A 26,571-nucleotide genomic window follows, 5' to 3' on the forward strand; every position below is an offset into this window, starting at 1 on the left:
AATGCATCCTGCAGACCTAGTGAAGAAACTTAATGTTGTAGGGGAAATAACTAACAGTAATATCAGTATGTGGGGAACAGAATAACAAACAGAAATGTAAGAACTAAGCTTTTCTTGAAAGCCTCAGGTCTCTCTGAGAACCAGGACTAAAATGTCCTGCTTTTGAAATTACACTTGCCTCTTTTTATTTTATTTTATTTTTTAAAGAAAACCACCACAGTCTTTCCCTCCAATGCAGTGCATTCTGTCAAGAGCTGAACCGATAATGGCCTGGTGACATTTCGGCTGCAGAAAGCAGTTCCTCAAAAGGTCACGTCAACCCCGTCCTGACTGATGACAACCACAGCCCGTCTGTTAATTAATGCTAGGGCCAGAACATGGGTGTTTGTGCCTTCACGGCTGAATACCACACATCCAGCAAGAGAAGAGGCCTTTGCTTAGAAGAAATCACCCTATGAATACATTAGGTTATTATGATCAGAAGGAGAAAGCTATAAACCACTGCAGGAAACAAAAATGTGTTCTGTGCCACAGTGTTCTTCTAAGTAGGAGGGAAGGCAGGAGGAGACTGATGTCTTCCAAGGCCGTCCTTTACCAAACATGGACGGGGGCCGCTCTTGACGGGCGCTAGGCCGACCGAGCTGCTGCCAGCTGCCCCTGCTTGCCGAACACCCGTACTATTCTTTTTCTGTCCATGTGGAGAAGTGAAACTGATGAATGCTTTCTCTTCAGAGAGGGAGCCTCACGCTGTGAGCACCGAACCTGCTGTTCCAGCATCACCTGTGGCTCCCAGGAGGTGTCTGAATCCTTCGGAAGACTCTAAATTGCCTTAGTATTTCACAAGGAATTGAAACTTGTGATTCTCTAAAGTTCACCTCTAAGCTTTAGGAGAAAAAAATACTTTCAGGATGAAGCATTCTTCCAATTATCTCTTTATCCAATGTGAGGGAAGCTGGCTTTAATGATGGAAGACATCAGCTTGTGCCATAGTGTGTTAAACATTTGTAATACCACCTGAATTAAAAAAAGATTACAAATCATGTATAGGTTGGGCATCCCTAATCTGAAAATCCAAAATCTGAAGTGCTCACAAGTAGAAAATTCCACTCTGACCTCATGGAACACATTATAGACAAAATGCAGATACATTAACACTGTATAAAATCTTCAGGCTACATGTCTAAGATACATATGAAACCAAGACTGAAGTTCATGTTTAAACGTGGGTCCAGCCCTCCAGATAGTTCATTAAATACATTAAAATATTCTAAAATCCACAAAAAGCCAAAACCCACAAACATCTATGGTCTCAAGAATTTGGGTAAGGGCTATTTGCCCTGTATACATTAGGTCATGTAGGTCCTCAGTAACTGTTCTAATGTTCTCTGGAAAGCCAATGAACTGGAATTCTGTAAGAAGCCAAGAGCTGCGCAGTTAAGTGGGTTACAAGGAGGATGAGTGTGAGGGGTCTGAGAAGGGATGACAGAGGATTAACATTCAAGCCTGTAATTAGCACACTAGCTTGTCTATTGCACATCGCCAGTCTATCACACAACATTGAATGTTATCCTTGCTCAAAAGCATGGGTGCTATTGCATTATGCTTGATCTGACAATAAGGAAGCAACGTAGTTTACAAGCACTGGATAAGATGAAATAGGTGCTGCTATTCAAAAACAGGGATTTGAAGAAAATTTTTTTGGAACTGAAGCAACTCAAAACCTACATCAATATCTATCTCCTTGGCATTGGTCATATCTTCTTTAAAATTAATTCTCTAAATTGTAAGAATAGCGAAAAATTCAACTATATTTCCTCTTCCTTTGTTGTTTAAATAATCTTACCTGGTAAGATGGGTAGATGGGTCACAAATGAACACCAAATGAAAATGCCGTGTCTGCACCCATCCATTGAGATCACCAGTCAGGCTTAACTCACTATTAACTATAATATTCAACAAGTAAAAGTAGAAAGAACAAAAATTGTAATGTTCATTAGCAAAACTGACATTGTGAGACTTGATTATCGTTTATAGCTCTTGTCACTACTATTGTGATACAGTGTTTTTATTTTTTCTTCTTACTTCTTGTTTAATCCTTTTCTTAGTGGAGGGTTATTCTTATGATTATAAAATAAATTGAAAGTATATCATTGTGAGAATCAAAGGAATAAGAAAGGAAGGATGAGGGACAGTGGGAACATGGGTGGGAGGGAGGGTAGGGTGGGAAGTATCACCATGCTCCTATATCTGTAAATATTAAATACATGGAATTTGTTCACCTTCTATAAATAAAAATAGGTTAAAAAAAAAAGTAGGAAGACCACAGTTCCACAGGAGTACAAGCAAGGGCTAAAAATAATAACCATATCACAACTTTATATGGCTGCATGGATCAGGTTAAGAGTTGGTTCCCAGGCAGACAGATGGGTCTTCATCCTAGCACAAAGGTCTCTCATTAAGAACCAGCATTTGCAGCCAGCACTGTGGTGCAGTGGGTTAAGCCACCATCTTCAGTGCTGACATCCCCATACTGGCTCCAGTTCGAGTCCCAGCTGCTCCATTTCTGATCCAGCTCCCTGCTAATGAACCTAAGAAGGCAGTGGAAGATGGTCGAAGACCTTGGGCCCCTGCATTCACATGGGAGACGTGGAAGAAGCCTCTCTCCTGGGTTCAGCCTGCCCCACCACAGTGGATGGAAGATCTCTCTCTGTCTGTCTTTCCCACTCTCTCTGTAACTCTGCCTTTCAAATAAATCAATAAAAAAAAAAAAAAAAAAAAAAAAAAAAAACAGCCAGCATTGAACCTGACTTTGAGAAAACTGCTACACATATAGGAATCCTTAGAGACTCACAGATTTGTAATACAGGATTTCAATCTTTCATTGGACTTTAACCAACCTACAAAATTAACATTGTAAGTAATCACTATCTAGACACAACCATCAAATTACTGTCCTGTTTATTGCACTCAAGTAGGTCCCTAGTTCAAGGTACATCTGCAGCCACCACAGGTAGAACATGCTATTAACAGGTCTGATTACCAGCAAGTTCTACAAAAGCTATCTACTGTGAATGAGACAGCATTAAAAAAAATGAAGACATTCTTCATAGATAGCTACATCTAGGATACCTCAGAGTACTCTCTAGATCATAAGATCAGTTCTCTCCATAGCATCTATTCTGAAACGTGAAATGAAATAGAGTTCCACTATCAAAGGTATGAAGGGTATTGAACTTGGGGAGCCGTGACCAGTGGGCAGCCTGTGTAATACAAGGGAAGGAAGCATGGATGAGAGATGATGTGTGAGGTCATGAGGTGAGCATGGCAGCGGCAGGGAGGCAGGTGCAGAGAGAGGGAGGTCTCGCTCACCGCTGCCTCCTCCACTGGCTCCTCGGCCCGAGCATCCAGTCCCTGGTCCAGTCCGACAGCAGGTGTGGCAGCAGCAGGGGCCTCCTCTGCTTTCGGCTCTGTGGGTGCAGCCTGCTCAGATTCAGCCTTCAATTATTTGGTTTAGGGGTTAGAGGAAAAGAAGTTCAATGTGTGAATAGATAACATTCCAAAACACTGGACAATTACGATTCTCTTGCTTATCCCATAGAGAACCTGCTTCATTGAATCTACTGGGAGAAGTCTCCCCATTTGGCACCATGAACCTTTACAGAACTGCAAATCCTATGAATAAATTGTGTTAAGTTTCTTTTTACAATCTTCAAAAACTGTCATTTCCTTTGGCATTGAAAGAGAGAGAGGAAGAGAGAGAGAGAGAGAGGGGGAGAGAGGGAGAGAAGGAGAGGAAGAGAGAGAGAGAGAGAGATCAAGGTCACAGAGTTCAGGGACATTGCTCCAAAAAAATCCAGGGATCATCCCAATATTCAGACTAAACTGCATCCAATTTCCAAGACTGGAAAGAGCAGGCCCAGCCACCTGACTGCCACATTCATTGATACTTTGCTGCCTTGTTGTAAAGTCTTGTTTGGTTCCTTATTCTCTTTCCCACCAACAAAATCCTTATCGATCAATGTATTTCATATAATAAAATAATTCTTTAAAGAACCACAGGGAAGAATTCTCGTGGTATCAATTAGACAGCTTTAATTGTGTGGCAGGGTAAGGTCTTTCTGTCCCATTGTGACATCTATACATAGATTTCATCCTAATTCCAATTATATGCTGAGTCAGGCCTTTGACATCCCTTAGGGAAAGACTAATTTAGTCTTAAAATTAACAACATAAAACAATAACAGGCCCTTAGAAACACCACAGCTGATGCATACATCCCCACAGCTACTAAAATATTCTTTTATAATTCTTATTAATATACATGAGCATATTTTTAACAAGATTATTTCACTAAGCAAATGGACATTGGAGGGTAGAGTTCTCCAATGAATACTCTGATTGGGGGAAATCTGTAACTTCCACCACACTCTCCCTATAAGCCACCACTGCCACCTGTGCTTTCCTTGTATATTCACCTAAGTCAATGCACATAAGTTCCCTAGAGAAGGGATAGGAAAACTGTGCTGAGTTAATAGCAAATGAGTAATGAGTAGCTTGGTGCTGGAAAAATAAACAAAATATTTGGCTTATGCTCCCACCAAGTCATTCACAATAATGCCTGCCATGATCACACTGCTATTCTTTCAAAGGGCATAATAAAATCAAAGAACACTTTGGTAGACAAGTGTGCAGAGATTTTATATTTTTATGGACTTTTATAACCGTTAAGAGCTGGTTTGAAACAATTTTTAAGAAAGACTGAGATAAAATTCACTCTAATAGGCTCTTAGGAGTCCTTTATGGGAAAAGACTACACTTTTATTGTTCAAAAAGAATTATCTTCATAATGGAACAAGTTTTCACACTGGCAAACAGATACTGGGAGCACTTAGAGTACGATCCTACCGATTGGGAAGGCAAGACGATTTGCAAGAAAGGGTGGTATCAAATGACCCATACAATGGAATACACAAAGGTAATTTGACAAAGAACCAAGAAATCCAGAAGCAGGTATTGTTCCCCAGCAAGCCGAATCTGTGCTATGGAAAAGTCTGAAGCCAGATAAAAAATCGAGAGAAATTCTAAAACACACATCAAGCAAATATAGCACTATGTATTTGCAAAAATGAAGAAACAATTTAAAATGAATATCTCCATTGCAGTTTAGGTTTATTAGAAGTCTGAGAAAGTGCTGAAGTTTTCTGTAAGGCAAGCATAATTTGGGTGATTTCCTAAATGCGTCTAATTGCATTTGCTTGCACAAGTTAGACAAGGCCACAATATCACAGTACGAAGGCGACATAGGCTTGGGTTTTGCCCCCACGAGTCATGACATGTTTCACTCTACCACAAAATCACACTACACAGCATGATATGGCATTGCTACCTAACTCAAGTCCCAGGTGCACTGAAAAATGAGTAAGGATGAAACCTGATCATACACACAAGCAGCTACTCAGATTCTGAAATGGAAATCATCCTTCTGTTCCTTCTCGGGTAAAGGGGTTCCTGGTAAAAATCCCTTGTAAAATCACAAACATTTCATGAAGTTAGAGAGAAAAACAAACACAAACTGTGGGCTATAGTTCATGAAAAGAGCTGAAACAGTCCTGTAGGAATAGAAGAGTGCCCCGCCTCAACCATTTCACGTTTTCACAAACGGCCTTCCTTGACAGAGCCTGCCAATGGGTTGATACCAGAGCACACCTGCTGTGGAATGCTGTACTGACCCCGCTTTTGCTGGAGCGGCAGTCACCACACAGAGAAGAGCTGGACCCCTTACATTTACTGGTGACAGCAGGATGCCATAATGGTGCAACTCTGAGAATCAAAAATGAAATTTTCCTTTTGCAATAAGATCAATAGCGTAGACTTGGAGCACATTTTCTGGTATTCTCTGTGATAAGATAAAGTCAGATCAATGTCGAGGAAGAAGAGGCAGGTTGGGAGAATGGGATTGGGAGTCTCGTCACATTCCACTATGGCATTTGCCTTCTAGTCTTGTTTCTTCAATCCTGGGAGAGCTAATTTAGTGAGAACAGCAAAGGGTCTTAGAGGAAACTGAGCCCTGAGCAAGGTTTGCAGATTCACAAAGCATTTAAACTTAGACTCAGGGGATGTGCTGTGGTGCCATGAGACGCAGGCTGGGAGACGTACAGTAATTACCAACATCAACCACCATCTAGCTCCGAACAGTCAGTGAACCAAATGTCACAGAGGTTTCCTGCTCCTGGAAGGGCTTGTGTAATCACTACCCACCGAGAGACACGGGTTCACTGGGATTGCCTGCTCCTCACCGTGCAGAGCCCATGTCAGCAGCATTTGCCATGTTGGGTAAAACAAAGCTAATTTTCCCAGCGGAAAGAAGGCAAAGATGTCTGCTTCAAAGAATATTTATTAAGGGAAGGGGAGGGCAGCCATAGAAGCTCCCAGATCCAGCTCTGGAGGGTTAGGAGATGTTCAGAGAAACTTAAAAGTCACTGGATTCCAGGCCCGCATCTTTTGCATTGAAATAGAAAGTATGAGTTAAATTATAACCTCTCTACTTATCCCAGTGTTTCTCAATTTTTCTTAAAAACCCATTCATGGTTGGTAATTAAAACTCTTATCTTCCATCACTTAGGCTGAGAATTTCCAATGAACATGAAGGTTGAGTCTCTCTGGCTTCATTATTGGTATCAACATAACTTTAAATATTTATTCATTTATTTGAAAGGCAGAGTGACAGTGAGGGAAGCACGCGCGCGCGCACACACACACACACACACACATCTTCCATCCACGGGTTATTCCCCAAATGTCTGCAACAACCAGGGCTGGGTCAGGCTGAGGCCAGGAGCCAGCAACTCCATGCAGGTCTCCCACATGTGTGATAGGAAGCCAAGTATTTGGGCCATCATCCACTGCCTGCCGGGTGAATTATTAGGAAGCTGGATGAGAAACACAGACCTCCCATGACCCAAACCAGACACTCTGAATTGGGATGTGGGTACCCCAAGCGGTGGCTTAACCCACCGTGTCACAGATGCCCACCACAATGCCAACATCATTTGTATTTGAAACATCTAATCATTTATTCGCAGGCCACAGAGGCTCTGTCTTTCACTGGATTTCCCTAAAGGTAGAAGTAGCTCAGCAGTGACAAGCTCTCGAGTGAAATCTCTGAAGCTTTCTTCATGCAATGGTACTGGTGAGCTGCTGCTACCGCTAGGCAGTTTCCTGTGACCCTGCAGCATCAATCTGAAAAGCCTCTCCTCGAAGCACCAAGACTAACGGTTTCCCATTCATTCCCTAACCAAGCTTTTCTCTCTTCTCATTTGTTATCAAATTAGGAATTTCAACTCTACTGTGAATTTCTTTTATCTATCTACAACTCACAAAACGAAAGGATGATGAGAAGCAGGGATCTACCTGGAAGCATGGACTCTTGAGGCACTTTCATTTCAGTCCTATCGGTTGTCTCTTGTCTCATGGAAAGATCCATGTCCCTGATAGGCTTACTGTGTGCCATCGAGGCCCAAAATTAAGAGCTCTGGGGTTTTGCTGGGATCAGTGTGCCTTTATGAATCAAAAGAATCAAATTCAAAATCAATTTAAGATTTTATAGATGTTTTTCCTCCTGATTTCTAGAAAAAAGGGTCACCCAGCACTACATCCCAATGATCACACATCATAATCAAGTGGGATTTATCCCAGGGATGCAAGGATGGTTCAACATTCACATATCAATAAGCTCAATAAATCACATCAACACAATGAAGAACAAAAACCATATAATCATCTCCACAGATGCAGAAAAAGATTCAACATATCTTCATGATGAAAATTCTCAACAAATTGGATGTCAAGGAATATACCTCAAAATTATAATAGCTATATGTGACAAGCCAACACCCAGCATCATACTAACTGGGTAAAAGTTGAAAGAATTTCTCCTCAGATATGGAACAAGACAATGATGCCCACTTTCACCAGTCTTATTCATGTAACATGGGAAGTACCAGCAAGAGAGATCGTGGAGGAGAAAGAAACAAAGGACATCAAAATTTGAAAGGAGGAAGTCAAAATATCTATGTTTGCAGATGACCTGACTTGGTACATGGAAAAGCCTAAACACTCCACACAACCTGAACACAGAATGGCTAAGAGAGATGGAGGAGGAATAGAGGAGTTTGGATAATTAGTAGAAAAATCAGAGATTGAAGAAAAAGTTCTGGTGTTATACAGCAAAGTGAAGAGACTAGAGTTCACACTAACCTTGTACACATTGTATGAACTATTAGAAGACATTCCAAGAGTCCAATCATAAAGTAGCATCAAAAAGGTGGAAAATTACCCCATTTTCATTAGTATACAAAGTATCCATGTATTGAAACATCACATTGTAGTCCATGAACATGTACAATTATTATTAATTAAAAATCTTTAAAAATAGGCAACTGCAGAAGCCCATCTGTGTAATGAAACTCCAGACAAACTTGAATGATCAATTCAGATTATAACATCCAGTAATAACTAACAACTTCCCCCAAACACACAGTAAATCAACTTACCAAGTTGCAGGTCATACTCTGGTCTGTCTGCATTGTGAATAACGAAGTGTCCTGGGGCTGAAAATTGAGCAGAAAATTGATTTTTTTTAAAAGGATATTTAAGGGGCTGGTACCATGGCACACTAGGTTAATCTTCCACCTGTGGCACTGGGTTCTAGTCCCGGTTGCTTCTCTTCCAGTCCAACTCTCCTCTGTGACCTGGAATAGCAGTGGAGGATGGCCCAAGTGTTTGGGCTCCTGCACCTGCATGGGAGATCAGGAAGAAACTCCTGGCTCCTGGCTTTGGATCGGCGCAGCTCCGGCCATAGTGGCCATTTGGAGAGTGAACCAATGGAAGGAAGACCTTTCTGTCTGTCTCTCTCTCACTGTCTGTAAACTCTACCTGTCAAATAAATTTAAAAAAAAATCTAAAAGAAAAAAGATATTTAAATGAGCTACCATCAATTGTGTCCATAAATAGGTTCAAAGTTTTTTTTAATCTTCTTTTATTTTAAATCATGAAAACAAAACAATGCAAAAGTAAGTTTTCACAGGATTATTCTAAATACACATTTCTGAGACTACAATGAGGTCATGGAACGAGAAGCACTAGCTTCAGGATCATCTTTGGGCCACAGTTTCTCTCATGGACATTGACACCAAGTTGGGCTGCAAATGTCAACTTTTCCATGTTGGGAATGTAATAACACTATCTCCTAAGTGTGACTGCTGTGGGTTATCTATGAACCAACCTCTGTAACAGATTTGTCAAAACACATAAATTGATCCAAAAGATCAAGCTGGAGAAACCCTAGAGGAACAAGGGATCTCTACAGGAACCTTTATCTCTCATTACTTTGGTAGCCAAGGTTCCCACCTCCAAACAAGAGACTGGGGAGTCTTTCCTGAGACACCTGATCAACCCAAGCAGGGAAAAGGCCTAAAGAAGGGGACCTCAGCGACTCTAAGATGAGCTGGCAAATGCTGCACAACACCCACAGTCAATGAGATCTATCTACCTGCACACATTTCCAGCTGGTTTTCCAGCATCTCGCCTTCAAGTATTCAACAAGATCACAAGACATTCTGCAAAAGTCTCAAGTGCAAAAGGGAAACAGAAAAGAAAAAATTTTAAAAGCAAGTGGAAGAAAGACATTTTAAGAAAAAAAGAAACTTCAAAAATGATTACTAATCTTACAGAGATACAATGGGAGATGTTACATTCACATTCTAAGGGGAGGTGCTATTAAGAAACACAGACCCAGTCCACAAAAAGCAGTTGGAAATTGAAAAATGATAGGAGTGAAAAATGTGTTGGAAGAACATTGAAGCAGAAATAGTATAGAGAAAAGTGAAAGAGAAAATGAAATAAAACAAATTAGAAGAGCAGATAAAGATGCCAGTGTATAAAAAAGACACACAAAGACAACCAAAGAAATCTTCAGTGAAATTGTAAAAAGATCCACCAATTAAAAAACATACATTTGTAGATTGAAAAGGTCTAACTAATACTACGTATGAAAATAGATCAGATCTAGACTATCATAGTAAAATTTCAGAAACCCTGAGATTGAAAGAAGATTCTCCAAAGGTTCAGGGAGGAATGGTGAAAAGGAGGATGAAGGGAAGGGGGGAGAAAGAGATAAAAAGAGGGAGGAAAGAGAGAGGAAGGTTTCTCACAAAGATATAAAAAAATCAAAAGACTATTTCTTAATAGCAATAGTAGGAGGTGGAATTGAGTGGAGCAATCATTTTGAAAATTCTAAGGGAAAATGATTTACAACTTCCATCATAATATCTAACTAACAGCCCATGTATATATAGGAATCAAGACACTTTCCAATATGTAAGGTCAAGAATAGTTACCTCCCATGCACGTTTTTCTCAGGAAGCTATTAGAGAACATAGTCCATTTAGATGAGGAATTAAACCACAAAAGAAGAGCTGTATCTATACAACAGGACAGTAGAGAGACAGAGACAGGTGAAGGCAGCAATAACAGGACATCCCATATTAACAGCCGTGGTGTAAATCATAGTCACAGAATACCCACCTTAGACTGGAGCAGTCCAGGAAAGACAGATGATTTCTTAAAGAAGGTAAGACTCTTGAATACACACTATTTTCAACAAAATGAAAGGAGATCTACACAGCTACAAAGTGTGGGATTGAATTAGTGATAAGCAACTAGAAACCTTAGCAAACCAGCCAGCAGACAAAGAAACAAGACTCACAATTATTATCTGAAGGAAAACAAAATGCTGGCATGAAAGGAAACATAAACTTCATGATTTGGCTGCTAATAGCATTTACATCCTAATGGTATCACCATGGGTTGGTTGTATGGCTACGATGGAACTCTTATCAGAGGAAGAGCAGAAAGTGGAAGGCAGAAGGAGGCAGAAGGTAGAAACACCTCAAGTCCTCACTTTTCAGAGAGATGAGTCAATAGATAACACTTTAGAAATCATGGTAAGAAACACATGCACACATTTGGAGCAAAGCCAGAGAATCTGTTAAAGAAGTAAAAATATCTAAGAAACAAAAAGCCAGGTAGGAGTGTAAGATAGTTTGAAATTTTAAAATAAATGCATTATTTTGTTACCATTTAAATGATGTGCATTAATAATTTGGCAGAGACACACACTTGAAGAGAATGAGACCTGGACAGTGATGCTTATGACCCAACCTTTCAGGAAATGCATTATCATAGCACTTTGTACATATGTGTATCAGTACTTAAGTGAGTGGGTTTCACTTTTTTCTAGAAAACACAGGGGAAATAATAAAGCTTGGTAATAGAGACTTCTATCGATGAATACACTGTAGCCTAATAAACATATCTATTTTTAGAGTTCTAAATATGAGAAATACTAGAAACTGGGTATGTCTGACATTCTGAGCTAAAGCACTCATCATAGAGAAATTTCTGCTTGAGGTCTCCCTTGAAGAGGCTGTCAGAGCTGAGGCCAGGGTCTTGATAGCCACGTGGCCTGTCACTTTCATGGTTCAGACCTGTCTATCTGTTAGAACATGGGCAGTGAATGGGAAAGTCCATCGTGCAGTTCCTTATTCGCGAACACCCAAGGGCAACACTGCTTTATTGGGTAGAGCTAATGTACGGTCTCTCTCATCTCCACAAGCTCCTTTCTGAAGAACCAGTAACTAAGAGCTGAGACTCTGCGTCCTGTGGTCTCTGTATAAAACTTCAGAAGGGGGCTCCTACAAACCTCTCAATATTTTCTAAATAACTATTTTACTAGTTCAAGATAATCTAATCTATTTTCCTTTTAAAAATTTATTTATTATTTGAAAGTCAGAGCTGTGGGGTGGGGAGAGAGAGAGAGGGATCAATCTTCCATCTGTTGGTTCACCCTCTAGATGGCCTCAATGGCTATGGCTAGGCCAGACCAGAGCCAGAAGCCTCTTCTAGGTGTCCCACATGGGTGGTTGGGGCCCAAGTACTTAAGCCATCTTCTGTCACTTTTCCCAGGCCATTAGCAGAAAGCTGGATTGGAAGTGGAGCCATCAGGATTCGAACCAGTCCCCATACAGGATGTTGGCACTGCAGGCGACGGCCTTACCTATTCATCGCAATGCTGCCCCCCCCCACCCCCCACCCCCGATTCCACTTTTTCAACAACTGAAACTAGTAGCCCTCCTAGCTCAGGACAATTTCTAATTTCTAGCAGGAAAATCAGCAGAAGGTAGAAACCCATGATATATAGCCAATAATATTAATAACAGCTAATTAAATTAAATTTACACAGCACTAAGTATGTGCAAGGGCACTGGGCTATGTGCCCTGTGTGTGTATCTCATATAATATTCATGACAGTCCTACAACACTGCTACCATTCAGTCTCCATTACTGTTTGTAAGTAGTGAGATCACATTTTGTGTTGATACCCTTAATCCTTATGCTTTACCAGTGACACAGAGACTCCACTGAAAAAAGCATCATTCCCAGCAGATGGATTTTGCTAGAAGTTTGCTTCCTTACCTGGGTGAATCCATTAAATGAACCACCAGAAGCCTAAACAGAAATAGAAATCACAGTGTGTTATTTTTTCCCCATCAGTTTTGTAGGATCAGTAAATATCCACGAGACAAGTTGGAGAGTAAAGAGGACAACAAATTTTAAAATAATACACAAGGCTGCTATGCATGAAAGTGCTTAAGAAATGCAAAGGCCATGCTGTATTATTTTAAATAGGCTGACAAAAAAGAAAGATCAATTTTGTTAATATTGTTGGTATGTGGCTCAGTGTTAATCAAAACCTATTTTTTCAATAATGAGAAGGTGATTCCAGAAAAGAACCATGAGAGGATCAATAACAGAATCTGAAGGAAGCTCTTCCAGTGTTTCTGTAACACATCATTTTGATGAACAGAAACTATGTCATTCTAGTTTCAATGGCCCTGGGTTCTAACGTCTCATGTGTTCTTATTGGAAACTAAACTTCCACTTTAGGAAAGGTAAATTAATCTGTGATACTGTTGACTTGGCACATTTTTAGTGCCTGGAAGATAAAAGCGAAAATACAAAGAATCAATTCAGAAAATTGGATGATAAAATAATAGATACTCCTAATGCCCAACACACTCATTGTGCTTCAGGGATACTTTTTTTTGGTCAACCTATTTGTGTTTGGTTTGCACAGGTTTCAAGAGGAACATGACATTCAGGCCTCGGAGAAGATAGTAATGGATAATGAAGAAGGTGAGAGACATTAGGAAAAAACAGAACCTACAGAAGTCTTTGGCTAGTCTATACTACAAACTGGGGTAAGTACCTCATCTTTATCAGCCTCTATTTCTTGGTACAACCATCCATATCTCTGGTTAGCAATTTCATCTTCAGATAAATCTGAGTTGCTGATGTCATTGTCTTGGGGGCTAGCAGAACTCTCAGTGCTAGTGTTCCAGGAGGTTCCTAGAACCAATGGTCTAGCTATCTCCTGACTTTCTGCTGAGCAGCTAGCAATGGCTTGTTCCCCAGATGCACCTGCTAGTAAGTCCATCTGCACTCCTCTCTTGCTCTCAACTATATGCAAATGTTCCCAGCAATTATCTAAGCCTCCCATATCTTTAACAGGCCAGTGGTTAACAGAATCTGGCCAACTGGCAAGTCCACTTGCTTGGCCATCTGGAACACTAGAGAATTCTGATATGCCCATGTCATTCGTTGCTGAATCCAAGCTTGGCTGCCAGTTGTGACCTGGATCTGTTCCCCAAGAGTCTGTCTTCACAATGCTTGGCAAGTGAATGGCATGACTACAATCCCCGGTCACTGTACCATCAGACCCCTCTGCTAATGAATCTGCTGCCTGACATGAACACAAATCTCTTCTGTTTGCATTAGCTCCCAGCAGAAAATTAAGGTCAATCCTAGACTGAACTTCCACTTCACATGTTTTTGCTAAAACAACAGCCTGATTTTTATCCCTGTCACCTCCAGAAACATTTGGCACAGTCTCACACTGAATTTCTGCAGCTTTTGCACTGTCCTGTGCTTGGTGATGTATCCCAGAATGGTTGGGAGCATCTATGAAATTTTCCTCTATGTCTTTTCTAGCTAACGCCCATCCCTCACGGCTGGCATCTTCCATATCAGGTTCAGAGTTGGTCTGAAGAGGTAGATTCAAGGCATCTGTGTGACTGGAAGGGTTAGCTCCAGAGCTCTCTGTAAGATCACCATTGTTAATTCCTATTTGAATCTCATCAGGTAGCCCTTGGTCTCTGTCATTAAATTCCTCTACCGTACCTACTCTTCCCATGCCTTTCTCTAACAAGCTAGTTTCTTCAAAATAATCTTGATTGGTTTTTATACTCTCTTTACACCCCGCTCCTGGATCTGTCCTAGTTTCCACTCCATTAATTTTCAAGGTCTCCTGATCTTGCTTTCGTATAGGCTCAAGGTCTACTTTTCCATTTCCTGCACTTTCATGTGCTTTCTCTTCAAATTCCTCTTCACCTCCCAGTGCCTTGTTATCAATAACTCCAGCGTCTACCTTTTGACTTGTCTCCACACCTGCCCACATAGAATCTTCAAGCTTCTGTCTCTCTTCTTCTTCATCTGACTTTTGGACATCTTCATGCCTTTCTCTGAATAGGTCAGCTGTCACCATGGCTGGAACGTCTGAATCAAGCAAGTCCTGTGGCTGCTCCACTTCCACACAAGCGGCAGTGGCAACTCCAGCTGCCGGAACAGGCTTTGGCGACACTTGTTCACTTCCATCTGGAGGGGCTGGCCCCAGGTCATGGTCACCCTGTTCAGCTACTGTGGACCAATCAGCAGCAGTAAGCATTGCAGTAGATAATCTCATGTCCTGCTCTGCTCCAGAGAGATATGCAGAGTCCTCTTGAGATGCACCTGGGGTAATTTCCTGGCTGACACTGTCTGTGCTAGCATCAGGGCCCCACATACAAGCGCCTATATCACTTTGAGATCTTTGAATTTCTTCGGCCAACCCACTCTCTGGATTTTCCTCCATGATCAGGTTACACAAGGAAAGACTTTTTGAAGAATCAGTCTTTACAGTATGCAGAAGAGCAAAGAAAAAAAAAAAGATGAGATAGGCATGAGAAGATTTGATGAGAAAGACAAACTTGTTAATAGGGTAGCACCAAGTTAAAGAAAACTAGAAAGCGTTAAAAATTAAATGGCTCAAGGTTAAATCTATGACTATCAATGCCATGGAGGAAAAAAATCATTCTATATAACATAATGAATATAAAATTTTACAAAATCCAGAACTTCCTGGATATTTACTTACCGGCTGTACCAAATCAGTGCTTGTCTGTATAGATTAAAAAAGAGAGAGAGAGAGAATAATAAGACAAGAGAAGAGAAACAAATCCCAGGCGCATTAAAATCCCATGCTGTCCCGAGTCAACATTCTACTGAAGGCAGTGAATTTTAAAAGTTTAGGATTAAATTTTACAACTTGCTTTGTGATAGGATAATTTTTTTTTTTTTTTTGACAGGCAGAGTGGACAGTGAGAGAGAGACAGAGAGAAAGGTCTTCCTTTTTGCCGTTGGTTCACCCTCCAATGGCCGCCGCGGTAGGCGTGCTGCGGCCAGCGCACCGCGCTGATCCGATGGCAGGAGCCAGGTGCTTCTCCTGGTCTCCCATGGGGTGCAGGGCCCAAGCACCTTGGGCCATCCTCCACTGCACTCCCTGGCCACAGCAGAGAGCTGGCCTGGAAGAGGGGCAACCGGGACAGGATCGGTGCCCCGACCGGGACTAGAACCCGGTGTGCCGGCGCCGCAAGGCAGAGGATTAGCCTAGTGAGCCGCGGCGCCGGCCGTGATAGGATAATTTTTGTTTCAAAATTACTTATGACTGCTATAGAAAAGACACAATTCACACACAAAGTGAGATGTATCATTTTGTAGCATCAACTAGAATGTTCTGTAGCTTTAACAGATTTTGAGATGAAAATTTCAAATAAATAAGCAAGTCTGAAAACATGAGAATAAGAACAAACACTAAAGAAAAGAAATTGCATGGAATCAGGTGATATATACTTAGAATTCTTATAAACTCTCCCACAAGTTCATCCTCAACTTGGTTCTGCCTCTGAGGGAAGAGGATGTTTGGAGGGAGAATGATGAGATATAACATTCTGACTGCCTGAAGGGTTCTCTTGATGTTCTTCCCCCAACATAGAAGTCATTTGCTGCACACAAAGAAAACCCCTTCGAAGCTGAAAAGACTGTGAACTGAGAGCAATTATGTGCAGCAAGCCACCATCTGGCATTCTTGAGATTGTTACCATTCCAGGAAGTTTGTCCTCTGAAGCAGTCAAAAGATTCCTATTCCTTCTTATTACACCCTTACAAGATAGGGTCGGAAATGTGCTACAGCTCCAACTAAGATATAAAATATCAGAGTAACAACAATTGCATTGTCTCTTTAACCTTGAAGAAAATTACACAGAGTTCAGGTTATAACTCAACTGTCCTGAATATCAACCCATTTACCCCTTTTTGTAAATACACAAGCAAAACCAACTCTGTACAAAAGATACAACTTAGTCCCTGGTGGTTACAACCAACATTTGTCGCTCTTCTCTGGAGCTCTCCTCTGGGCTCCAAGAATCCTAAAGAGCACAGCACCAACCTGCTACTGCAGGAGGGAAGGGGACAGTCATCCTTTTTGCTTTAAGGGGAGAAAAGGTAGCAATGTCACTTCAGAAGACCAGGCCCACCAATGGCTAGACCTAACAAACTTTCCTGTTGTTGTCTCACTAGAAATAACAAAACATAAAGCTTAAGTTGGTGCTTAAGACCACCTGACCTGGGCCTTTCTACAACAAAAGCTTACCACCAAGGAATGTGAGGCTCTACAAGGTATGAATAAGGGACTCTCAGGACACCAGCCGGGCCACCACAGAGCTCTGTTCATGTCTCTCTGTTTCTGGGTTTTTTTGGAGTGCTCATCTTGGCACATCAGGTTAGTGGAACAAATAACACTGGTTAACAGTATCTACCTCTTATTGGTATATAACAGGCCTTGGGCTAAACACTCTACAAATATTGTTTGAGTTAATTCTCTGAGATGGGTTTTGCTTCTACTCTCATTTTACAGATGAGAAAGAGTGAGGCTTCTAAGAGTTGTAGATACTACTCAAAGTGACAAGATTCTAAGCAGTAGTCTGGACTTTAAGAGCTGTCTGGCTCTGATGCTCAAACCCCAACCAAGCTTCACTGACCGTAACAATGGGAAGAGTGATCCCATGGGCACAGGAACCCATCCCTTCCACTTTTTCACCCACACTTTGCTTGTATTTTGTTTAACGGCAACCACATATGTGCATGTCCTTCACAACAGCTGCTCTGGCCACCAATCACCACAGGAAGAAGCCAAGAGACACAACACCACATTCATGACCACCACCCACCCAAGAATCTGGGCCACTCCTACTCCTTCTTCAAAAGCATCTCCAGGTTCTAATAACACAGAACCTTCAGGGGCCCAATGACTGTTTCAGGGGACTATATTATCATATAAATGTACAGCTTGTCTATCTACAAATGAAACAAAATGTAATATGTTTTCCAAATTTCTAGGGATCAAGATGTATGATAACACCCATATTCAACTTGGTTTTACTTTATACTGTGCATATAAAAAATTCTTAAAAACATGAAAATATATTTCTTGGCAATTCTTACCGTCCACAGGTCCCAAGGCAATGTCTGGAAGCAAACAAACAAAAATACTGTTAATATACTTGTCTCAAGCATGTATGATGTGATAGGGTGATAAAAGTTCTTGAAATCATAAACATTGTAAAGAATTAGTACAGTTAGCTCAATAGAATATTCTTTGTTGATGGAACTGTTCCATATCTATGCTATCCAATATGGTAACCACTGTTACATGTGACTATTGGGTACTTGAAATGTATTAGGGTAGTTAAGTTTTCAGTATTACATAATTTTATGGAATTTAAGTTTAAATAGCCATATGTGACTACCAGCTACAGTACAGACTACTATATACAGTATAGCACAAAGTTCATTCAATTTGCCTTTTGTTATGCAAATGTAAAACTATACTGAAACACGATGAAAGGGATGACTTGAAGATACACATACCTATCATTAAAATGAAGTCAACAAAATGTTCAGATACTAGAGCTCATCTCTTATCTGAGGAAATGTAGATCCTGGTTACTGCTAATACTATTCCCCATCACATATGTGCCCCTTAAGACATATAAATTAATTACACATACTACTGGCACTTTACTTGCAAAACTTATTGATCTTGGGGAATGAATCCAGATGGTTCAAATGACCTCCACTGTGGGTGAGGTTCTCTTTCTTATTCCCTTTATGATTGAGAACAAACACTAAAGCTACATCACTTAATGCCCATGTCTTTGCAATTAGAATGGATTCACATTGTTGCACTTGTATTAAATCAATAAATGTGAACAGCAAACTAGAAAGCCTTCTAGCAATCTCATTTTAAAGATAGGACAGTTTCCAGATGAAGTTACAGATGTCTTAGTTGGTGTCAAAAGTGGGTCCTGGGATTCTGACTGACAGCTGATCTGTGCACATTCTAACTGCACTGCACCACCCGCTTTGCACCCTGGCAGCCTGGCTGGCTTCCTGCTTAGCGCCTTCTCCTAGAGTGAGACAGGAGGGTAGAAGAGCCGCATTGAAAGCCACAGCTTTTCACACAAGTTCTTCTTCTACATCTGATGTGCATTTCTCTGATCAACCGGCTGATTTCTGCTTCCTTGCTTCACGTCCCATAAGAATCGCAGATCATAAAAGCTACTGCATGTCTCTGCATAATGCAGTCAGCACCAGCATTTCCTCCAAGGGAAGGCAGCGTGCTCAGGCCATGTTAGCCCACGTGGGCACGGCGGAGATCAGAAGAGGATGTGATCTGCTAGCAGCAAGAACATCAAGTGGGAACATGGGGTCAGGCAACGGGTAAAGGAGATCACGTTGAGTGAAGGGGAAAGAACACTGGCAGATTCTAAAGGCACCGTGTTGTACTCCTTACAGCTTAAGACTTTTTTTCTTGGTGAGAGAGGAGAGAGACCATTAAAACTGGATCACAGGATGAGCCCACAGTGCAGTGACTCAACATACAGCCACCAGCAGGCTGTAGGGAAAGACACAGAGGACCCATAGGGCTTGCCCTAACTAGAGTAATGTGCTCCCTTCAGCACTAAGACTGGTGAAGATTTAACTAAGCATTCTTGTAAAGAATTCTGAAAGAATATCTTCATGGTATGTCTACACAAAGACCCACGCTATATGTAATAATTTAATAATGAACTGATATAAGAGTCTCTCTCTTGATTCCAACTTAGAGACAAATGTGGAATCTCCTATAAATCATCACAGCAGCCTCCACGGACACTTTGTCTCTGCCACTGAAGTAGTGAACTAAGGGGAATAAGTTCAAGGAAGTCCCATGAACTTGGCTGGCTGTCTATTCTGTGAGAAAGCTCTTAGAAGGAAAAATACGGAATTACAGGTACGTTCATTCTCTACTGTTCTGGATACCAAGGTTGAAACCCTCAAAGTTGCTGACAATTACCACTTTAACATAACCAAAAGCAGGTTTCAGAGAAATTCCAATGAATGTTCAGAAAAGCTTCATTAAGTCAGGTTTTTGAGGTCAAACAAAATTGGGAAACTCTAAGCTAAATGAATCTAACCAGATTCCTAATTTCAGGACTTCTCAGATCCTTTAATGCTCACATGCACATCACGAATCTCCCGGAACTGTTAACAGCTTTCTGAAGCATTTACCTAAGAGACTTTTTTTTTTTTTCCAAAGGATCTTTAAGATTAGTGTTTGGTGTAGTTGATCTTGAATTTTCTTAATATTTTAGACTTTTGTTGTTTGTGTGTTACAAAATGGATGCCTTTAGAAACTCAATTGCATTCCACAACAAAGCATAGATTAGATGGAGGAACTCTTATTTGTTGAGGTTCATATTGAGCTGCTTGTTCCCCAGCAGTCGACTGGAAAGTACCAAAAAGGCTTCAAGATCAGGAACTTGAGCAGGTGTCTATCAGTTTTAAGCTGAACTTTACAGTCCACTCTCAGTAATTAACTTGAAGTGTGTTTGAACACTTCAGACTTACCCAAACTCAAATGAGTCCTCAACTATATTCAAAATACTTACATACACCCCTCTGCTTTAACAGATTTTGCCTTAACTTCCTTCCATTAGCAGAGATGATTTTAAACTAACTATATTTCAGAGGAATCACCTATAAGTCATCCGTATGCCTCTGACACAGGAACACGTGACAATGACTGCTGCAATGGAGAAACACTGAGAGAGGGGAAGGGATGGGAAAGGTTACGCCTTAGGAAACAAGATCAACTCCACATTAAGCAGGAGCACACAAGGGAGGATTCTGCCTAACAATGTCACATTCACAACCATCAAAGCTGGAAAACATTCCTGTCCAGGAAAGCTTCCTGGCTACTTCGATCATGCCTTAACTTGTAAATACGGGGAAGGGAAGTAGAGGAAACACTAAGATGAGTCAACCCACAGCAAGGAGACCGTGTTATTTAGGGAAGTTATAACGCCAAATCACCCAACCAGCACACCTTAGTGTGCCAAGTGGGGCCCCACTAACAGTTACTCTGTGACAGAGAAATCCTGGGGGAAAAGGAATGTACAGTTATGCCGGATCTGTGGGTAGAGAAAGCTAAAGGGCTGGGGAGGGTTAGAACAATTGATACTGATATGGTTCTCTGGCTACCCCTTTTTTCTATCAGGAAATATTGGTCAACCAAAAAGAAAAGTAGATCATAGTCATTTGAACAGGAGAGTCACCATCAGGTTTACTAAGATTTATGAACGGGGTCAGCACTGTGGCACATAGCAGGTAAAAGCACTGCTTGCGGTGCTGGCATCCCAGATGGGTGCTAGTTTGAGTCCCGGCTGCTCCACTTCTGATCCAACTCCCTGCTAATGAGCCTGGGAAAGCAGAAGAAGATGGCCCAAGTGGTTGGACCCCTGCACCCACATGGGAGACCTGGAAGAAGCTCCCAGCTCTTGGCTTTGGATCAGCCCAGTTCCAGCCACTGTGGCCATTTGAGGAATGAACCAGAGGACAGACGATCTCACTCCCTCTTGCTCTCTCTCTCTCTGCCTTTCAAATAAACAAACAAATAGTTTTTTTAAAGATTTATGAAATATCATCCTGAGGCATCCAAAACAAATAAATAAATAAATAAAAACAGCTGATACCTGAGACATGGGTGAGTGGGTGACTCCCCCAGAGCCAGCAGAGGCGACCTCAGGCTTGAAAGGGTCAAAGTCCAGATCCAGCAACGTCTCCTCTTTCTTCACCTCAGAGACTTCATTCTGCTAAAAAACACATGCATGAGCTTGAATCTGATTAGACTTCCTAGCACGGCTCCTGTAGAATCCCTCCCATTATTTGATATTCCCAGTCCTTTACCATCCAGGTGGCTCATCCTCATGTTCCCAGAGTCACTCAGCTAAAGGTGGTGAGAGGGCAACAATGAACCCCAGCCAACCATATCCCAATCCGCTCTGAAACAAGTCCAGGCTCCAGGGCCTTCCAAATCAACAAGCTCCTGAGATATATGTGCTAACACCAGCAAGCTGCAAGGAATGTCCTTCTCTGTTAGCTCAGAGAACTTGGGTCAAAAATCACAGGTGACCCCATGCGTAAAATGCATCACTCTAGTAACTCCGTGTCATGAGGCTAACATTTAAAAAAGAAGGAACCATGTGTATTGCTGACTACATCACACCTGTCCATTCTCTTAGTGGTACCCTCTGCCTTGATTTTAGTATCCTGTGATCCACTCTTTATCCTTAATACTGTTAATTTCAACAATGCACATGTGTATTTGAGAGACAGAGAGGGAAAGGAGGGCAGTGAGCCAGGTATTCCAACATTCACTGCAAAATGAGCTTCCATCCTAATAACATACTTGGGTTAAAAACATGGTGACACAAATACATAGAATGAAAGCCCTGCTATAATAATAACAGAAAAATCTGATGCTAACTATGAACACCTGTTCATTTACTTGTGGTATCATAATATAAGAAGACAATGTGGCCTTGAAGTTGTCCTTGACTCGGGCTACATTACACAGTAAGGGACAGGGCTGACAAAGTTTCCCAAAACTACAGGGAAGAGAACTGGGGTCACTTCTCACACAATTCAAGTTATATGCTTTTATCATTTGACAGAAACTTCATTTTTGTACCATTCTGCTTTCTAGAAACTGGAAGGTCACATCAATGGGTAAAGCATTGAACTCTGAAAAGTGATGTTTAGAGAAAAACTTTAAAGAACAGTAGTTATTTACATTAATATTTGTCACAGGGGTTGGTATTGTGGTACAGTGGGTTAAGCTGCTGTCTGTGATACCAACGTCCTGTATGATTGCTGATCGGAGTCCCGGCCACTCGACTTCCAAACCAGCCCCCTGCTAATGTGCCTGGAGAGGAAGCAGAAGATGGACCAAGTTCTTGGGCTTCTACCACCCACATGGGAGACCCATATGGAGCTCCAGGCTCCTAGATTTGGCCTGGCCCAGCTCTGTTACAGCCATCTGGGGAGTGAACCAGGAGATGGGAGACTCTTTCTCTCTCTCTCTCTCTCTCTCTCTGTTTTTCTCTAACTCAGCCTTTCTAATAAGTAAATAAGTCCGTAAAAAATACTGAATATTGCTTATGACTCTTACAGATATTCCTACTGAAATATAGTCTTTTTTACTTTTTACTTGTTGAACTCTTTATTTAGTGGAATATTAAGCATTTGAATATAACAAATTAAAAATCTGTTATCTCCAATATTTTAAAAATATAAAGATGAGAGAGGGAGGAAGGTTAGCATTATATTCTTAGAATTTTATCTATGAACTACATTGAATGTGTTCTTTTTGTATTAATATTGCATTAACATGATAATTGTGTTATAGTAATTATCATTGATTTGCTATGACCCTGAGAATCTAATGTATTAATACATTCTTTAAAAATATTGGTCACTGGGGCCGGTGCTGTGGTGTAGTGGGTAAAGCCACTGCCTGCAGTGCCGGCATCTCATATGGGTACCGGTTCAAGTCCTGGCTGCTCCATTTCCAATCCAGCTCTCTGCTATGGCCTGGGAAAGAAGCAGAATATGGCCCAAGTCCTTGGGCCCCTGCACACACGTGGGAGACTCAGAAGAAGCTCCTGGCTCCTGGCTTCAGATTGGCACAGCTCCAGCCATTGTGGCCGATTAGTGAGTGAACCAGCGGATGGAAGACCTCTCTCTCTCTCTCTCTCTCTGCCTCTACCTCTCCTTCTCTCAGTGTAAATCTGACTTTAAAATAAATAATATAATAAATCTTTAAAAAATATTGGTCATATATAAAATTTTTAAAACCTAGAAATCTATGAGAAGCTGAGGGAGATGTGCATAACAAATTAATACTTTTGTCAGTATATCTGTATTCATTGCAGAAGGAAAGTTGCTTATATTTCATGCTATTAGCCTTAATATTTCTAATTTGTATCATGATTACTCCTAATATAAGCTTTATAAAATTTCACAAAGATAATGGTATTCTGAGTTTCCTTCTTTTTTAGTAAGTACAATCACAAACTTACTCCCTTGTCCCTCTTCAAAATCTACATGAATTTTGTTTTCCATCAACTTTCATATTGGCTCAAATTTTATTTTCAAATTTTAGTTATACATATGTTATTTCATTTGAAAGACAGTTTTAGGGTGACAGAGAGAGGAAGAGAAAGAGAGAGCAAGAGAGAGATATCTTCTATCTGCTGGTCCACTCCCCAAATGACCACAATGGCCAGGGCAGGGCCATGTGGCAGCCAGGGGCCAAGAACTTCTTCTGGGTTTCCCATGTGGGTGCAGGGGCCCAAGGACTGAGGCCTTCTTCTTCTGTTTCCCAGGTGCATTATCAAGGAACTGGATCAGAAGTGGAGCATCTGGAGCCTGACTCAGCACCCATATGGGATGCCACTGTCACAGGTGGTGGCTTCACTGACTATGCCACAACAAGGCACTGCTCTAAGGTTCCACATGAGCATTACCGCATGTTAACACATTTTGGTGCAGTCTAATGATGAAAAGAGTATTGACTTCTCTAAAGCATTTCAGACTGCACTGTATCTGCATTGCCTAACAGAATCCTTACCAAAGCATAGAGTGCAGAGGAGATCGCCTCCCCTTTGGAGGAAGGGGAAGATAGGCTGGTCAAGGTTATCGTTGCCGCATCTATGGAGTTCATGGATACAGCTGGAACGAGCAGATGCAGGGCTTCAGTCAGTCAGCGGCTTCTGACTTCACTGCTCGTCCAGCCTGCCACTGAGCCCTCAGTACCACATCTCTCAATCAGAGTCTGGCGCTTTCAGAGGGCCACTGAAAGTTCTGCAGTACCCACCAGCTCTGTACTGGATGGAATGGTGTCCCCCACACGCAAGCTCATCTAGAATCTGTGAATGTCAGCAATTACGTCTTTGCAGATGTAGTGAAATAAAGATGAAGTCACACTGAATTAGGGTGGGCCCTACTCCAACAACTGGTATCCTACAAAAAGGGACAATTAAGATATATAGACACAAAGGGAATCCTATAGAAAGAAGACACACAGAGAAAATGCTGTGCTATGATGGAGGCCAAGATTGGAGTGAGACATCTACAAGCCAGGGGACACTAAGCTGCCTGCAACTACGTGCAGTGAGAGAGGGGAAAGGATGCTTCCCTACAGCCTTCACAGAGCTTGCATTTCTGACCTTCAGAACTACCTGAGAATAAATTTCTGCTGTTTCTAAACCACTCTGTTTACTGTTTTTGTGATGGCAGTTCCAGGAAACGAACACAATATCCCAGAAGGATTTCTTGGGGGGGAGGGGGAGAAATTTATAAAGTAATAGAATAAAAAATTTTTTTAAATTAAAAAAAAAAGAAATTTACAAAGTGATTCTAAAATTCATATGGAAATTCCAAGAACCTAGATGTGAAAAACAGGTTTGAAAAAGAAGAAAGTTGAAGGACTGATCCTACCTGATTTTAAGACATTGTAAAATGATTATAACCAAGACAGCATGGCACTGGCACAAAGGCAGGCAAACAGGTCAAAGCAAAAGCAGAATCCAGAACCAAAACCACACGTGTGGAAAACCAACTTTACACAAAGGTACGAAGGCAATTCAATAGCATAAGCACAGACTTTTCAATAACTGAATCACTATATGTAAAGAAATAAAATTCAAACAATATAATGGGACTTCAAATGTCACAGAAAAAATTTAAATGACAAATATATCTTGGTGCAAAATTTTTACAATTCATTTTAGCTTTTTCCATAAATGTATTTTCCACAAACGTTTTGAAAATCACTCATGCTTTGCACCACATATAAAAATTAGCCCCAAATTGGTCACAGATCTAAATGTAATTTCTAAAGCCACAATATTTGTAGAAAAACATAAGGAAAAACCTTTGTGATTTTAAGATCAGAAAAACAAAAAAATTCTTTTTAAAATGATACTTACAAGAATAAAGACAAGCTATACACTGAGAGAAAATACTTGCAAATTATATCTGATATGAGACTCAAATATATAACTCTCAAAACTCAATCAATAAATAAAAACAAGACACATTTGCAAAGGTTTTAAAGATATTTCACCAAAGGAAAAAAGAAGATGTCAAATGAGTACATGAAGATATACTTGACAACATTAGTGATTAGGGAAATCCAAGTTAAAATCACAATGAAATACCACTTGATTGCCTAAAGGTAAAAAGACTAACCATGCCAAGTGTTGGTAAGGATGTGGAAGAAGTGGAACTTTTATGTAATGCATTACATAAGAAATAGCACAGCCACTTTAGAAAAATTGAGTATTTCTTAAAAAGTTAACCTTATTCCCACTATATGATCTAGTCAATTTATTCATACATATTTATCCAAGGGCACTGACATGTATACATAAAAAATGTGCACAGATGTGTCCACAGTACCTTATTTATAATAGCCCCAAAAACTATATCTATCAGATATCCACATAACAGATGAAAAGATGAATGGTGGCATACCCATATAATGGAATACTAATAAGAAGCAATGAACTACTGATATGTGCTACCACATGATGGAATGCCATGATAATGATGCTGGCTAAAAGTCAGGCCAAACAGGGTCCAGACTGGTTCCATTTACATCAAGTTCTAGCAAAGGCATGCTAAAGCACGACAGAGAAAAGGTCAGTGCTTGCCTGGAGAGAGTGGAGCAGCTAGAGAGGAGGAGGAGGGATAACAAAATGACACAGGAAACTTCTGGGGGTGACAAATATAGTCATTTTCATTCTGGTGATCATCTCATCGGTATGTTCATATGTCAAAATTTATCAAATTGTAAGCTCCCAATAAGTGCCACTTATAGTATGTCAATCACACATCAACAGAGCTAATTAAGAAGAGAGGGAAAAAGGAAAAAATCTGACCATAAGAGGTGAGTTAACCTCGCTATGGCAT

General features: G+C 40.9%; 1 protein-coding gene across 4 annotated transcripts in view; it reads right to left on the reverse strand.

The window, feature by feature from the left end:
- Positions 1–26,571, reverse strand: part of AMPH (amphiphysin) — a 219,687-nt gene that overhangs the window by 25,893 nt on the left and 167,223 nt on the right. Inside the window, exons 12-17 of one of the 4 annotated variants that reach the window (XM_062178099.1) lie at positions 21,288–21,404; positions 17,716–17,739; positions 15,311–15,334; positions 12,535–12,567; positions 8,553–8,609; positions 3,370–3,495 (exon numbers count right to left, since the gene is read on the reverse strand). In XM_062178099.1, the coding sequence (XP_062034083.1) occupies positions 3,370–3,495; positions 8,553–8,609; positions 12,535–12,567; positions 15,311–15,334; positions 17,716–17,739; positions 21,288–21,404 (381 nt within the window). Of the gene's footprint in view, positions 1–3,369; positions 3,496–8,552; positions 8,610–12,534; positions 12,568–15,310; positions 15,335–17,715; positions 17,740–21,287; positions 21,408–26,571 lie in introns of all 4 variants that reach the window. The other 3 variants (XM_062178098.1, XM_062178101.1, XM_062178100.1) reach the window with 3 other exon arrangements.

This window comes from Lepus europaeus, chromosome 20 (genome assembly GCF_033115175.1).
Source record: "Lepus europaeus isolate LE1 chromosome 20, mLepTim1.pri, whole genome shotgun sequence".
NCBI classification, from domain to species: domain Eukaryota; kingdom Metazoa; phylum Chordata; class Mammalia; order Lagomorpha; family Leporidae; genus Lepus; species Lepus europaeus.